The sequence below is a fragment of the Scyliorhinus torazame genome, chromosome 22 (genome assembly GCF_047496885.1).
Source record: "Scyliorhinus torazame isolate Kashiwa2021f chromosome 22, sScyTor2.1, whole genome shotgun sequence".
Taxonomy (NCBI): Eukaryota; Metazoa; Chordata; class Chondrichthyes; order Carcharhiniformes; family Scyliorhinidae; genus Scyliorhinus; species Scyliorhinus torazame.
This window is the reverse complement of record NC_092728.1, coordinates 3,852,676-3,866,946: the sequence shown is the minus strand read 5'-3', so window position 1 is coordinate 3,866,946 and position 14,271 is coordinate 3,852,676. Positions and strand designations below refer to the sequence as shown.

The window sequence follows — 14,271 nt, the reverse complement described above, 5'->3', positions numbered from 1 at the left end:
AGTACTGAGGGAGTGCCGCACTGTTGAGGGTCAGTAGTGAGGGAGTGCCGCACTGTCAGAGGGTCAGTACTGAGGGAGCGCCGCACTGTCAGAGAGTCAGTACTGAGGGAGTGCCGCACTGTTGTGGGTCAGTAGTGAGGGAGTGCCGCACTGTCAGAGGGTCAGTACTGAGGGAGCGCCGCACTGTCAGAGAGTCAGTACTGAGGGAGTGCTGCACTGTCAGAGGGTCAGTACTGAGGAAGTGCCGCACTGTCAGAGGGTCAGCACTGAGGGAGTGCTGCACTGTCAGAGGGTCAGTACTGAGGGAGTGCCGCACTGTCAGATGGTCAGTACTGAGGGAGTGCCGCACTGTCAGAGGGTCAGTACTGAGGGAGTGCTGCACTGTCAGAGAGTCAGGCCTGAGGGAGTGCCGCACTGTCAGAGGGTCAGTACTGAGGGAGTGCCACACTGTCAGAGGGTCAGTACTGAGGGAGCGCCGCACTGTCAGAGGGTCAGTACTGAGGGAGTGCTGCACTGTCAGAGGGTCACTACTGAGGGAGTGCTGCACTGTCAGAGGGTCAGTACTGAGGGAGTGCCGCACTGTCAGAGGGTCAGTACTGAGGGAGTGCCGCACTGTCAGAGGGTCAGTACTGAGGGAGTGCTGCACTGTCAGAGGGTCAGTACTGAGGGAGTGCTGGACTATCAGAGGGTCAGCACTGAGGGAGTGCCGCACTGTCAGAGGGTCAGTACTGAGGGAGTGCTGCACTGTCAGAGGGTCAGTACTGAGGGAGTGCTGGACTGTCAGAGGGTCAGTACTGAGGGAGTGCCGCACTGTCAGAGGGTCAGTACTGAGGGAGTGCCGCACTGTCAGAGGGTCAGTGCTGAGGGAGTGCCGCACTGTCAGAGGGTCAGCACTGAGGGAGTGCTGCACTGTCAGAGGGTCAGTACTGAGGGAGCGCTGCACAGTCAGAGGGTCAGTACTGAGGGAGTGCCGCACTGTCAGAGGGTCAGCACTGAGGGAGCGCTGCACTGTCAGAGGGTCAGTACTGAGGGAGTGCTGCACTGTCAGAGGGTCAGTGCTGAGGGAGTGCCGCACTGTCAGAGGGTCAGTACTGAGGGAGTGCCGCACTGTCAGAGGGTCAGTACTGAGGGAGTGTCACACTGTCAGAGGGTCAGTACTGAGGGAGCGCTGCACTGTCAGAGGGTCAGTACTGAGGGAGTGCCGCACAGTCAGAGGGTCAGTACTGAGGGAGTGCCGCACTGTCAGAGGGTCAGTACTGAGGGAGCGCTGCACTGTCAGAGGGTCAGTACTGAGGGAGTGCTGCACTGTCAGAGGGTCAGTGCTGAGGGAGTGCCGCACTGTCAGAGGGTCAGTACTGAGGGAGTGCCGCACTGTCAGAGGGTCAGTACTGAGGGAGTGTCACACTGTCAGAGGGTCAGTACTGAGGGAGCGCTGCACTGTCAGAGGGTCAGTACTGAGGGAGTGCCGCACTGTCAGAGGGTCAGTACTGAGGGAGTGCCGCACAGTCAGAGGGTCAGTACTGAGGGAGTGCCGCACTGTCAGAGGGTCAGTGCTGAGGGAGTGCTGCACTGTCAGAGGGTCAGTGCTGAGGGAGTGCCGCACTGTCAGAGGGTCAGTACTGAGGGAGTGTCACACTGTCAGAGGGTCAGTACTGAGGGAGCGCTGCACTGTCAGAGGGTCAGTACTGAGGGAGTGCTGCATTGTCAGAGGGTCAGTACTGAGGGAGTGCCGCACTGTCAGAGGGTCAGTACTGGGGGAGTGCTGCACTGTCAGAGAGTCAGTACTGAGGGAGTGCCGCACTGTCAGAGGGTCAGTACTGAGGGAGTGCCGCACTGTCAGAGGGTCAGTACTGAGGGAGTGCCGCACTGACAGTGGGTCAGTACTGAGGGAGTGCCCCACTGTCAGAGGGTCAGCACTGAGTGAGTGCTGCACTGTCAGAGGGTCAGTACTGAGGGAGTGCTGCACTGTCAGAGGGTCAGTACTGAGGGAGTGCTGCACTGTCAGAGGGTCAGTACTGAGGGAGTGCCGCACTGTCAGAGGGTCCGTACTGAGGGAGTGCCGCACTGTCAGAGGGTCAGTACTGAGGGAGTGCTGCACTGTCAGAGGGTCAGTACTGAGGGAGAGCTGCACTGTCCGAGGGTCAGTACTGAGGGAGTGCTGGACTGTCAGAGGGTCAGTACTGAGGGAGTGCTGCACTGTCAGAGAGTCAGTACTGAGGGAGTGCCGCACTGTCAGAGGGTCAGTACTGAGGGAGTGCCGCACTGTCAGAGGGTCAGTACTGAGGGAGTGCCACACTGTCAGAGAGTCAGTACTGAGGGAGTGCCGCACTGTCAGAGGGTCAGTACTGAGGGAGTGCCGCACTGTCAGAGGGTCAGTACTGAGGGAGTGCTGCACTGTCAGAGGGTCAGTACTGAGGGAGTGCCGCACTGTCAGAGGGTCAGTACTGAGGGAGTGCCGCCCTGTCAGAGGGTCAGTACTGAGGGAGTGCCGCACTGTCAGAGGGTCAGTACTGAGGGAGTGCCACACTGTCAGAGAGTCAGTACTGAGGGAGTGCCGCACTGTCAGAGGGTCAGTACTGAGGGAGTGCCGCACTGTCAGAGGGTCAGTACTGAGGGAGTGCCGCACTGTCAGAGGGTCAGTACTGAGGGAGTGCCGCACTGTCAGAGGGTCTGTACTGAGGGAGTGCTGCACTGTCAGAGGGTCAGTGCTGAGGGAGTGCCGCACTGTCAGAGGGTCAATACTGAGGGAGTGCTGCACTGTCAGAGGGTCAGTGCTGAGGGAGTGCCGCACTGTCAGAGGGTCAGTGCTGAGGGAGTGCCGCACTGTCAGAGGGTCAGTGCTGAGGGAGTGCCGCACTGTCAGAGGGTCAGTGCTGAGGGAGTGCCGCACTGTCAGAGGGTCAGTACTGAGGGAGTGCCGCACTGTCAGAGGGTCAGTACTGAGGGAGTGCCGCACTGTCAGAGGGTCAGTACTGAGGGAGTGCCGCACTGTCAGAGGGTCAGTACTGAGGGAGTGCCGCACTGTCAGAGGGTCAGTACTGAGGGAGTGCTGCACTGTCAGTGGGTCAGCACTGAGGGAGCGCCGCACTGTCAGAGGGTCAGTACTGAGGGAGTGCAGCACTGTCAGAGGGTCAGTACTGAGGGAGTGCCGCACTGTCAGAGGGTCAGTACTGAGGGAGTGCTGCACTGTCAGAGGGTCAGTACTGAGGGAGTGCCGCACTGTCAGAGGGTCAGGACTGAGGGAGTGCAGCACTGTCAGAGGGTCAGTACTGAGGGAGTGCTGCACTGTCAGAGGGTCAGTACTGAGGGAGTGCCGCACTGTCAGAGGGTCAGTACTGAGGGAGTGCCGCACTGTCAGAGGGTCAGTACTGAGGGAGTGCTGCACTGTCAGTGGGTCAGCACTGAGGGAGCGCCGCACTGTCAGAGGGTCAGTACTGAGGGAGTGCAGCACTGTCAGAGGGTCAGTACTGAGGGAGTGCTGCACTGTCAGAGGGTCAGTACTGAGGGAGTGCTGCACTGTCAGAGGGTCAGCACTGAGGGAGTGCCGCACTGTCAGAGGGTCAGTACTGAGGGAGTGCTGCACTGTCAGAGGGTCAGTACTGAGGGAGTGCCGCACTGTCAGAGGGTCAGTACTGAGGGAGTGCTGCACTGTCAGAGGGTCAGTACTGAGGGAGTGCTGCACTGTCAGAGGGTCAGGACTGAGGGAGTGCAGCACTGTCAGAGGGTCAGTACTGAGGGAGTGCCGCACTGTCAGAGGGTCAGGACTGAGGGAGTGATACATTTGGAAGATGGGGGTGGGGGTTTCTCCCTATTTATCGCTGAACCAACATCACAAATAAGCTGATGTTCAGGTTTTTACTAATATGTTAACTGGACATGTCCGTCGCTGGCTCAGCGCCAGCGTTTATCGCCCGTCCCTAATTGCCCCTTGTGGAGGGGGTGGGTGAGCCGCCTTCTTGAACCCGCTGCAGTCCCCGTGCGGTGTAGGTACACCCACTGTGCTGTTCGGGAGGGAGTTCCGGGATTTTGCCCCAGGGACAGTGAAGGAACGGCCGATATATTTCCCAGTCGGGGTTGCTGCTTGAGGGATCCTTCTGTGCAGATATTAACCTTCTCCCTCGCCGCATTGCAGCAGTGATCACCTTTCCCAAGTACGGCAGGGACTGTGCAATACTTTGGGGGAGGGGTTGCTGGGATGGTGACGGGTTCTATGGAAATGCAGCCTCCGTTACCCAGGCAGTGCCTGAGGTTATACTCTGATAAACCCTGGCACTGTTTGACCTGTTACACACAGCGAGATAGTTGCACATTAACAGGTAGGAGGGTGCCCTTAGACGTGCCGGAATGTTTTCCAAGCCATCCTGCGCCGATCACAGACTGAGAAAGTTGACTGAGTGACGGTGCTGTGAGAGGGGGAGCCCTGTGTCAGACCCTGACGTGAGCGTGGACCCGGGGAGGGGTCAGCCTCCTTAAATAAGAGCGGCGGTGTGTCTGACTGCAGAGGGAAGAATTCGCCCAGCGTTGACACGGAGCGAGGGAGAGCGGGACCGAGGGAGCGAGGGAGAGTAGAATCCAGATTGGGATCTTTATACAGCTCAGTTCTGCACAAATACAACCCACACACTTGGCTGACAATCCAGACTGACTGAGCTCGTCATTCACAAGGTCCACGTGGAGGTGGTCTTGTGGCCTGGGGTGTGCTGTCCAGCAGGTAACCGACCATCACTGTTTGATGGGGACAGTGTAGAGGGAGCTTTACTCTGTATCTAACCCCGTGCTGTACCTGTCCTGGGAGTGTTTGATAGGGACAGTGTAGAGGGAGCTTTACTCTGTATCTAACCCCGTGCTGTACCTGTCCCGGGAGTGTTTGATGGGGACAGTGTAGAGGGAGCTTTACTCTGTATCTAACCCCGTGCTGTACCTGTCCTGGGAGTGTTTGATGGGGACAGTGTAGAGGAGGCTTTACTCTGTATCTAACCCCGTGCTGTACCTGTCCTGGGAGTGTTTGATGGGGTCAGTGTCGAGGGAGCTTTACTCTATATCTAACCCCGTGCTGTATCTGTCCTGGGAGTGTTTGATGGGGAGAGTGTAGAGGGAGCTTTACTCTGTATCTAACCCCGTGTTTACCTGTCCTGGGAGTGTTTGATGGGGGCAGTGTAGAGGGAGCTTTACTCTGTATCGAACCCCGTGCTGTACCTGTCCTGGGGGTGTTTGATGGGGACAGTGTAGAAGGAGCTTTACTCTGTATCTAACCCCGTGCTGTACCTGTCCTGGGAGTGTTTGATGGGGGCAGTGTTGAGGGAGCTTTACTCTATATCTAACCCCGTGCTGTATCTGTCCTGGGAGTGTTTGATGGGAACAGTGTAGAGGGAGCTTTACTCTGTATCTAACCCCGTGCTGTACCTGTCCTGGGAGTGTTTGATGGGGACAGTGTAGAAGGAGCTTTACTCTGTATCTAACCCCGTGCTGTACCTGTCCTGGGGGTGTTTGATGGGGACAGTGTAGAGGAAGCTTTACTCTGTATCTAAACCCGTGCTGTACCTGTCCTGGGGGTGTTTGATGGGGACAGTGTAGAGGAAGCTTTACTCTGTATCCATCCCCGTGCTGTACCTGTCCTGGGAGTGTTTGATGGGGACAGTGTAGAGGGAGCTTTACTCTGTATCTAACCCCGTGCTGTACCTGTCCTGGGAGTGTTTGATGGGGACAGTGTAGAGGGAGCTTTACTCTGTATCTAACCCCGTGCTGTACCTGTCCTGGGAGTGTTTGATGGGGACAGTGTAGAGGGAGCTTTACTCTGTATCTAACCCCGTGCTGTACCTGTCCTGGGAGTGTTTGATGGGGACAGTGTAGAGGGAGCTTTACTCTGTATCTAACCCCGTGCTGTACCTGTCCTGGGAGTGTTTGATGGGGACAGTGTAGAGGGAGCTTTACACTGTATCTAACCCCGTGCTGTACCTGTCCTGGGAATGTTTGATGGGGACAGTGTAGAGGGAGCTTTACTCTGTATCTAACCCCGTGCTGTACCTGTCCTGGGAGTGTTTGATGGGGACAGTGTAGAGGGAGCTTTACTCTGTATCTAACCCCGTGCTGTACCTGTCCTGGGAGTGTTTGATGGGGACAGTGTCGAGGGAGCTTTACTCTGTATCTAACCCCGTGCTGTACCTGTCCTGGGAGTGTTTGATGGGGACAGTGTAGAGGGAGCTTTACTCTGTATCTAACCCCGTGCTGTACCTGTCCTGGGAGTGTTTGATGGGGACAGTGTAGAGGGAGCTTTACTCTGTATCTAACCCCGTGCTGTACCTGTCCTGGGAGTGTTTGATGGGGACAGTGTAGAGGGAGCTTTACTCTGTATCTAACCCCGTGCTGTCCCTGTCCTGGGAGTGTTTGATGGATGAGTTAGCACTGTTCCTTCACAGCTCCAGGGTCCCAGGTTCGATTCCCCGCTGGGTCACTGTCTGTGTGGAGTCTGCACGTTCTCCCCGTGTGTGCGTGGGTTTCCTCCGGGTGCTCCGGTTTCCTCCCAGAAGTCCCTAAAAAACGCGCTGTTAGGTGAATTGGTCATTCTGAATTCTCCCTCTATGACCCGAACAGGCGCCGGAATGTGGTGACTAGGGGCTTTTCACAGTAACTTCATCGCAGTGTTAATGTAAGCCTACTTGTGACACTAATAAAGATTATTATTAATCAGGTGTCGTTCCTTTGGCAGAACGGTGAGAAACACAGACTCTGCTCCGGGGAAGTGTTTTGGCTGAAGTTGTGTCGGAGTTTAACCCCGCCCGGGGATGTTCTACTACAGCAGCCAGGGGTTGGATTCCCGGCTTCAGGACTCTCCTGCCTCCTGGCTCTGGGAATATGACAGCGACAGTTCCAGTCACAGCGTGCCAGAGCCCAACTGCTCGCTGCACTGCCAGAGTTTCATGGATTATCTGCTGTCCCAGGCTGCGGGGTCTGAACAGAGCGATGCTGACCCCCACCTCCACGACCTGCAGAGCGGTGCTGACCCCCACCTCCCCGACCTGCAGCCCAGGCCATGCCGAAACTTCCAACCCACGCTGGACGAGATTGAGGAATTCCTGCTGGAGAAGAGAAGCCTGGCGCTGAAGGGGGAAAGTTCGGAGAGCGCTGACTGGCCCCCGCGGCTGGGGGGTGATGGCTCGGGCGTTCAGGGGCTGAGAGTCGGGGAGTCAGAGGAGTGCAGGGCCGGGGGGCAGGACCCCGCGGGCTCCCCCGGACCCTCTGGCCTCCTGCTGCAGCTGCAATGTGTGAGGGAGGGCCGTGGGCTCCTCCCCCAGCTCCTGCTTAGCGTCCAGGGACAGACGTACACGCTGGTGCCCCAGGCCTCCCCCTCCGTAGCCCCTCGCCAGTTTGTCCGCATCGCAGCCAAGCTCTCGGCCCAGGGCCCGCGCGAAACACCGAACAAGGCGGCAGCTGGGACGGCCACGGAGGCCCTGAAGGTCCACAAGTGTGCCCACCCCGGCTGCAATAAGATCTACCGCAAGAGCAGCCACCTGAAGGCCCACAACAGGCGACACACCGGGGAGAAACCCTTCGCTTGTACCTGGCCCGGCTGCCATTGGCGGTGAGTGAAGACCACACAACAACCTGCATTCCTATAGCACCTTAAACACGCTTAAAACATTGCCATCTGACCCCTGACCCCCAGCCACCTGACCCCTGCCGCCCAGCCATCTGACCCCAGCCACCTGACCCCTGCCCCCAGCCACCTGAACCCTGCCCCCAGCCACCTGACCCCTGCCCCCAGCCACCTGACCCCTGCCCCCCAGCCATCTGACCCCTGCCCCCCACCATCTGACCCCTGCCCCCAGCCATCTGACCCCTGCCCCCCACCATCTGACCCCTGCCCCCAGCCATCTGACCCCTGCCCCCCACCATCTGACCCCTGCCCCCAGCCATCTGACCCCTGCCCCCCAGCCACCTGACCCCTGCCCCCCAGCCATCTGACCCCTGCCCCCAGCCACCTGACCCCTGCCCCCAGCCACCTGACCCCTGCCGCCCAGCCATCTGACCCCAGCCACCTGACCCCTGCCCCCCAGCCATCTGACCCCAGCCACCTGACCCCTGCTCCCCCAGCCATCTGACCCCTGCCCCCAGCCATCTGACCCCTGCCCCCCAGCCATCTGACCCCTGCCCCCAGCCACCTGACCCCTGCCCCCAGCCACCTGACCCCTGCCCCCCAGCCATCTGACCCCTGCCCCCCAGCCATCTGAACCCTGCCCCCCAGCCACCTGACCCCTGCCCCCCAGCCATCTGACCCCTGCCCCCCAGCCATCTGACCCCAGCCCCCCAGCCATCTGCCCCCTGCCCCCCAGCCATCTGACCCCAGCCACCTGACCCCTGCCCCCAGCCACCTGACCCCTGCCCCCAGCCACCTTCCTGCCCCCAGCCACCTGACCCCTGCCCCCAGCCACCTGACCCCTGCCCCCCAGCCATCTGACCCCAGCCACCTGACCCCTGCTCCCCCAGCCATCTGACCCCTGCCCCCCAGCCATCTGCCCCCTGCCCCCCAGCCATCTGACCCCAGCCACCTGACCCCTGCCCCCAGCCACCTGACCCCTGCCCCCAGCCACCTGACCCCTGCCCCCAGCCACCTTCCTGCCCCCAGCCACCTGACCCCTGCCCCCAGCCACCTGACCCCTGCCCCCCAGCCATCTGACCCCAGCCACCTGACCCCTGCTCCCCCAGCCATCTGACCCCTGCCCCCAGCCATCTGACCCCTGCCCCCCAGCCATCTGACCCCTGCCCCCCAGCCATCTGACCCCTGCCCCCAGCCACCTGACCCCTGCCCCCAGCCACCTGACCCTTGCCCCCCAGCCATCTGACCCCTGCCCACCAGCCATCTGACCCCTGCCCCCCCAGCCACCTGACCCCTGCCCCCCAGCCACCTGACCCCTGCCCCCCAGCCATCTGACCCCTGACCCCCAGCCATCTGACCCCTGCCCCCCAGCCATCTGCCCCCTGCCCCCCAGCCATCTGACCCCTGCCCCCCAGCCATCTGACCCGTGCCCCCAGCCATCTGACCCCTGCCCCCAGCCATCTGACCCCCCCCAGCTACCAGAACCACCCCTGCCCCCCCTCCCAACAGCTACCTGACCCCTGGAGCAGGTTACAGAGATAAGGAGGGGTGGAGGGCTGGAGGAGGTTACAGAGATAGGGAGGGGTGTAGGGGCTGGAGGAGGTTACAGAGATAGGGAGGGGTGTAGGGAGCTGGGGGAGATTACAGAGATAGGGAGGGGTGTAGGGATTGGAGGAGGTTACAGAGATAGGGAGGGGTGTAGGGGCTGGAGGAGGTTACAGAGATAGGGAGGGGTGTAGGTGACTGGAGGAGGTTTCAGAGATAGGGAGGGTTGTAGGGGCTGGAGTAGGTTACAGAGATAGGGAGGGGTGGAGGGGCTGGAGGAGGTTACAGAGATAGGGAGGGGTGTAGGTGACTGGAGGAGGTTACAGAGATAGGGAGGGGGTGTAGGGGCTGGAGGAGGTTACAGAGATAGGGAGGGGTGTAGAGACTGGAGGAGGTTACAGAGATAGGGAGGGTGTAGGGGCTGGAGGAGGTTACAGAGATAGGGAGGGGTGTAGGGGCTGGAGGAGGTCACAGAGATAGGGAGGGTTGTAGGAGCTGGAGGAGGTTACAGGGATAGGGAGGGGTATAGAGGTTGGAGGAGGTTACAGAGATAGGGAGGGGTGTAGGGGCTGGAGGAGGTTACAGAGATAGGGAGGGGTGTAGAGACTGGAGGAGGTTACAGAGATAGGGAGGATTGTAGGAGCTGGAGGAGGTTACAGGGATAGGGAGGGGTATAGGGGCTGGAGGAGGTTACAGAGATAGGGAGGGGTGTAGAGGCTGGAGGAGGTTACAGAGATAGTGAGGGGTGTCGGGGGCTGGAGGAGGTTACAGGGATAGGGAGGGGTGTCGGGGGCTGGAGGAGGTTACAGGGATAGGGAGGGGTGTAGGGGCTGGAGGAGGTTACAGAGATAGGGAGAGGTGTAGGGGTTGGAGGAGGTTACAGAGATAGGGAGGGTTGTAGGGGCTGGAGGAGGTTACAGAGATAGGGAGGGTGTAGGGGCTGGAGGAGGTTACAGAGATAGGGATGGGTGTAGGGGTTGGAGGAGGTTACAGAGATAGGGAGGGTTGTAGGGGCTGGAGGAGGTTACAGTGATAGGGAGGGTGTAGGGGCTGGAGGAGGTTACAGAGATAGGGAGGGTGTAGGGGCTGGAGGAGGTTACAGAGATAGGGATGGGTGTAGGGGTTGGAGGAGGTTACAGAGATAGGGAGGGTTGTAGGGGCTGGAGGAGGTTACAGTGATAGGGAGGGTGTAGGGGCTGGAGGAGGTTACAGAGATAGGGAGGGTGTAGGGGCTGGAGGAGGTTACAGAGATAGGGATGGGTGTAGGGGTTGGAGGAGGTTACAGAGATAGGGAGGGTTGTAGGGGCTGGAGGAGGTTACAGAGATAGGGAGGGGTGTAGGGGCTGGAGGAGGTTACAGAGATAGGGAGGGTGTAGGGGCTGGAGGAGGTTACAGAGATAGGGAGGGTGTAGGGGCTGGAGGAGGTTACAGTGATAGGGAGGGGTGTAGGGGCTGGAGGAGGTTACAGAGATAGGGAGGGGTGTAGGGGCTGGAGGAGGTTACAGAGATAGGGAGGGGTGTAGTGGCTGGACGAGGTTACAGAGATAGGGAGGGGTGTAGGGGGCTGGAGGAGGTTACAGAGATAGGGAGGGTGTAGGGGCTGGAGGAGGTTACAGAGATAGGGAGGGTGTAGGGGCTGGAGGAGGTTACAGAGATAGGGAGGGGTGTAGGGGTGGAGGAGGTTGGGGATAGGGAGGGTGTAGGGGTGGAGGAGGTTGGGGATAGGGAGGGTGTAGGGGTGGAGGAGGTTGGGGATAGGGAGGGTGTAGGGGTGGAGGAGGTTGGGGATAGGGAGGGTGTAGGGGTGGAGGAGGTTGGGGATAGGGAGGGTGTAGGGGTGGAGGAGGTTGGGGATAGGGAGGGTGTAGGGGTGGAGGAGGTTGGGGATAGGGAGGGTGTAGGGGTGGAGGAGGTTGGGGATAGGGAGGGTGTAGGGGTGGAGGAGGTTGGGGATAGGGAGGGTGTAGGGGTGGAGGAGGTTGGGGATAGGGAGGGTGTAGGGGTGGAGGAGGTTGGGGATAGGGAGGGTGTAGGGGTGGAGGAGGTTGGGGATAGGGAGGGTGTAGGGGTGGAGGAGGTTGGGGATAGGGAGGGTGTAGGGGTGGAGGAGGTTGGGGATAGGGAGGGTGTAGGGGTGGAGGAGGTTGGGGATAGGGAGGGTGTAGGGGTGGAGGAGGTTGGGGATAGGGAGGGTGTAGGGGTGGAGGAGGTTGGGGATAGGGAGGGTGTAGGGGTGGAGGAGGTTGGGGATAGGGAGGGTGTAGGGGTGGAGGAGGTTGGGGATAGGGAGGGTGTAGGGGTGGAGGAGGTTCGGGATAGGGAGGGTGTAGGGGTGGAGGAGGTTGGGGATAGGGAGGGTGACTTTGCCCCTGTGTCAGTTCCCCCGGCAGCTCCTGTGAAGAGAAGTTGAGCGAATGTTTCAGAAAGTCTCCGACTGAGTTCATCGAGAATTTGATGTTTGATTTTTCCGAATGTGCGGATTTGTCCACAATTCCCCCCCTGGTTTTCCGCGGTGTGGGGCACACGGTTCATCCGGAATCTGATCGGAGTTGCGATGTGGAGTTGAAGTTAACCATTGGGTTCGGACAGGAATGTTTGTGATGCCCCTGCAGTTGAATATGTCTGTGGACTTGCGGCAGCTGTGCCCGGTGACGTGTCTGTGCATCTGTGAGGATAGTTTCGGATCTCTCACCTGTCCTGATGCTGAGTGAGTGAGAGTGTTTGAGTGAATGTGTGTTTGCATGTGTATGTCTGAGTGTGTGTGGGGGGTGGGGGGGGGGGGGGGTGTGTGTGGGGGGTGGGGGGGGGGTGGGGGGGGGGTGTGTGTGGGGGGGGTGGGTGTGTGTGGGTGTGTGTGGGGGTGTGGGGGGTGTGTGTGGGGGGTGTGGGTGTGGGGATGTGTGTGGGGGGTGTGGGTGTGGGGATGTGTGTGGGGGGGGGGTGGGGGTGTGTGTGGGGTGTGTGGGTGGGGTGTGTGGGGGGTGTGGGGGGTGTGTGGGGGGTGTGGGGGGGGTGTGTGGGGGGTGTGGGTGTGTGTGGGGGGGGTGTGGGTGTGTGTGGGGATGGGGGGTGTGGGGGTGTGTGTGGGGGGGTGTGTGTGTGTGGTGTGGGGTGTGGGTGTGTGTGGGGGGGTGTGGGGGTGTGTGTGGGGGGGGTGTGGGGGTGTGTGTGGGGGGTGTGTGTGTGGGTGTGTGTGTGTGGGGGGGGTGTGTGGGGGTGTGTGTGGGGTGTGGGTGTGGGTGTGTGTGTGGGGGTGTGGGGGTGTGTGGGGGGTGTGTGGGGGTGTGTGTCTGTGTGTGTGTGTGTGTGTGTGTGTGTGTGTGGGTGGGGTGGGGGATGTGGGGGTGTGTGGGGGGGGTGTGGGGGTGTGTGGGGGGGGTGTGTGGGGGGGGTGTGGGGGTGTGTGTGGGTGTGTGTGGGGGGGTGGGTGTGTGGGGGGGTGTGGGGGGTGTGTGTGGGGGGTGTGGGTGTGGGGATGTGTGTGGGGGGGGGGGGTGGGGGTGTGTGTGGGGTGTGTGGGTGGGGTGTGTGGGTGGGGTGGGGGGGGTGTGTGGGGGGTGTGGGTGTGTGTGGGGGGGGGGGGGTGTGGTGGGGATGGGGGGTGTGGGGTGTGTGTGGGGGTGTGTGTGTGTGGTGGGGGTGTGGGTGTGTGTGGGGGGGGTGTGGGGTGTGTGTGGGGGGGGTGTGGGGGTGTGTGGGGGGTGTGTGTGTGGGTGTGTGGGTGTGGGGGGGGTGTGTGGGGTGTGTGTGGGGGGTGGGGGGTGTGTGGGGGGGTGTGGGGGGTGTGTGGGGGGTGGGGGTGTGGGGGGGGTGTGGGGGGTGTGTGGGGGGGTGTGGGGGTGTGTGTGTGGGGTGTGGGGGATGTGGGGGTGTGGGGGGGGGGTGTGGGGGTGTGTGGGGGGGGTGTGTGGGGGGGTGTGGGTGTGGGTGTGGGGGGGTGTGTGGGGGTGTGTGGGGGTGTGGGTGTGGGGGGGGGTGTGTGGGGGTGTGTGGGGTGTGTGTGTGGGGGTGGGGTTGTGGGGGTGTGTGGGGGGTGTGGGGGGGGTGTGGGTGTGTGTGGGGGGGGGTGTGGGTTTGTGTGGGGGGTGTGGGTGTGTGTGGGGGTGTGGGGGGGGGGGTGTGGACCAGTCTGGGAGTTCTCCGCCGCTCTGATGGTCTGTCCCCTGTGTCTGTGCTGCAGGTTTTCCCGCTCTGATGAACTTTCGAGACACAAGCGTTCACACTCTGGGATTAAGCCGTACGAGTGCTCGGTGTGCGAGAAGAGATTTGCTCGTAGTGACCACTTGTCGAAACACGTCAAGGTGCATCGCTTCCCCCGGTGCAGTCGAGGCAGCCAGATCGCCAACTGACTCTGTCCCTCACTCCCAGACTCTCTGATCCAGGCTCTCACAGCCTGGACTCTGCGGTCGGAATTCCAGGCAGCCGGGTGCTGGGTTTAGAATGTGCTGACGGACAGGAATCGAATCGACTGTCCAGCTTTTCCCAGAGGCCAAGTCTGGGACATTCTTCCCACGCCAGTGGTCAAGGAATTCTCAAAACAAGCGTGGACTGCAGGGCAACTATTGCACTGTGGGATGCTTCACTGAAAGCTGCGATGGAGATAAACATTTGTGTTGTTTCATTCACTGTTGTTCCAAGCCCAAAACATACCCCCTTCCCCCCCCCCCCAACACCCTCATACTGGGGGAGAGAATCTCCGATCAGTCTGAGGGAGGGGGGTGCCTGTCTGAGGGGGGGTCAGTCTGGGGGGGGCCTGTCTGAGGGGGGTCTGTCTGAGGGGGGTCAGTCTGGGGGGGGTCAGTCTGGGGGGGTCTGTCTGAGGGGGGGGTCTGTCTGAGGGGGGGTCTGTCTGAGGGGGGTCAGTCTGGGGGGGTCTGTCTGAGGGGGGGTCAGTCTGGGGGGGTGTCAGTCTGGGAGGGGTCTGTCTGAGGGGGGTCTGTCTGGGGTCGGTCAGTTTGGGGGGGGTCAGTCTGGGGGGGTCAAACTGGGGGGGTTCAGTCTGGGGGGGTCAGCCTGGAGAGGATCAGTCTGGGGGGGGGGTCAGTCTGGGGGGGGGGCAGTCTGGAGAGGGTCAGTCTGGGGGGGTCAGTCTGGGGGGGGGTCAGTCTGGGGGGGTCAGTCTGGAGAGGGTC

General features: G+C 60.8%; 1 protein-coding gene across 1 annotated transcript; it reads left to right on the top strand.

The window, feature by feature from the left end:
• Nucleotides 1-3,816: 3,816 nt before the first annotated feature.
• LOC140399469 (Krueppel-like factor 15) lies at nucleotides 3,817-13,832 on the top strand. The gene is made up of 3 exons (XM_072489043.1): nucleotides 3,817-4,711; nucleotides 6,707-7,579; nucleotides 13,320-13,832. Exons 2-3 carry the CDS (start codon nucleotides 6,783-6,785, stop codon nucleotides 13,486-13,488), a joined length of 966 nt encoding a protein of 321 aa, XP_072345144.1. The 5' UTR covers nucleotides 3,817-4,711; nucleotides 6,707-6,782; the 3' UTR covers nucleotides 13,489-13,832.
• Nucleotides 13,833-14,271: the final 439 nt, after the last annotated feature.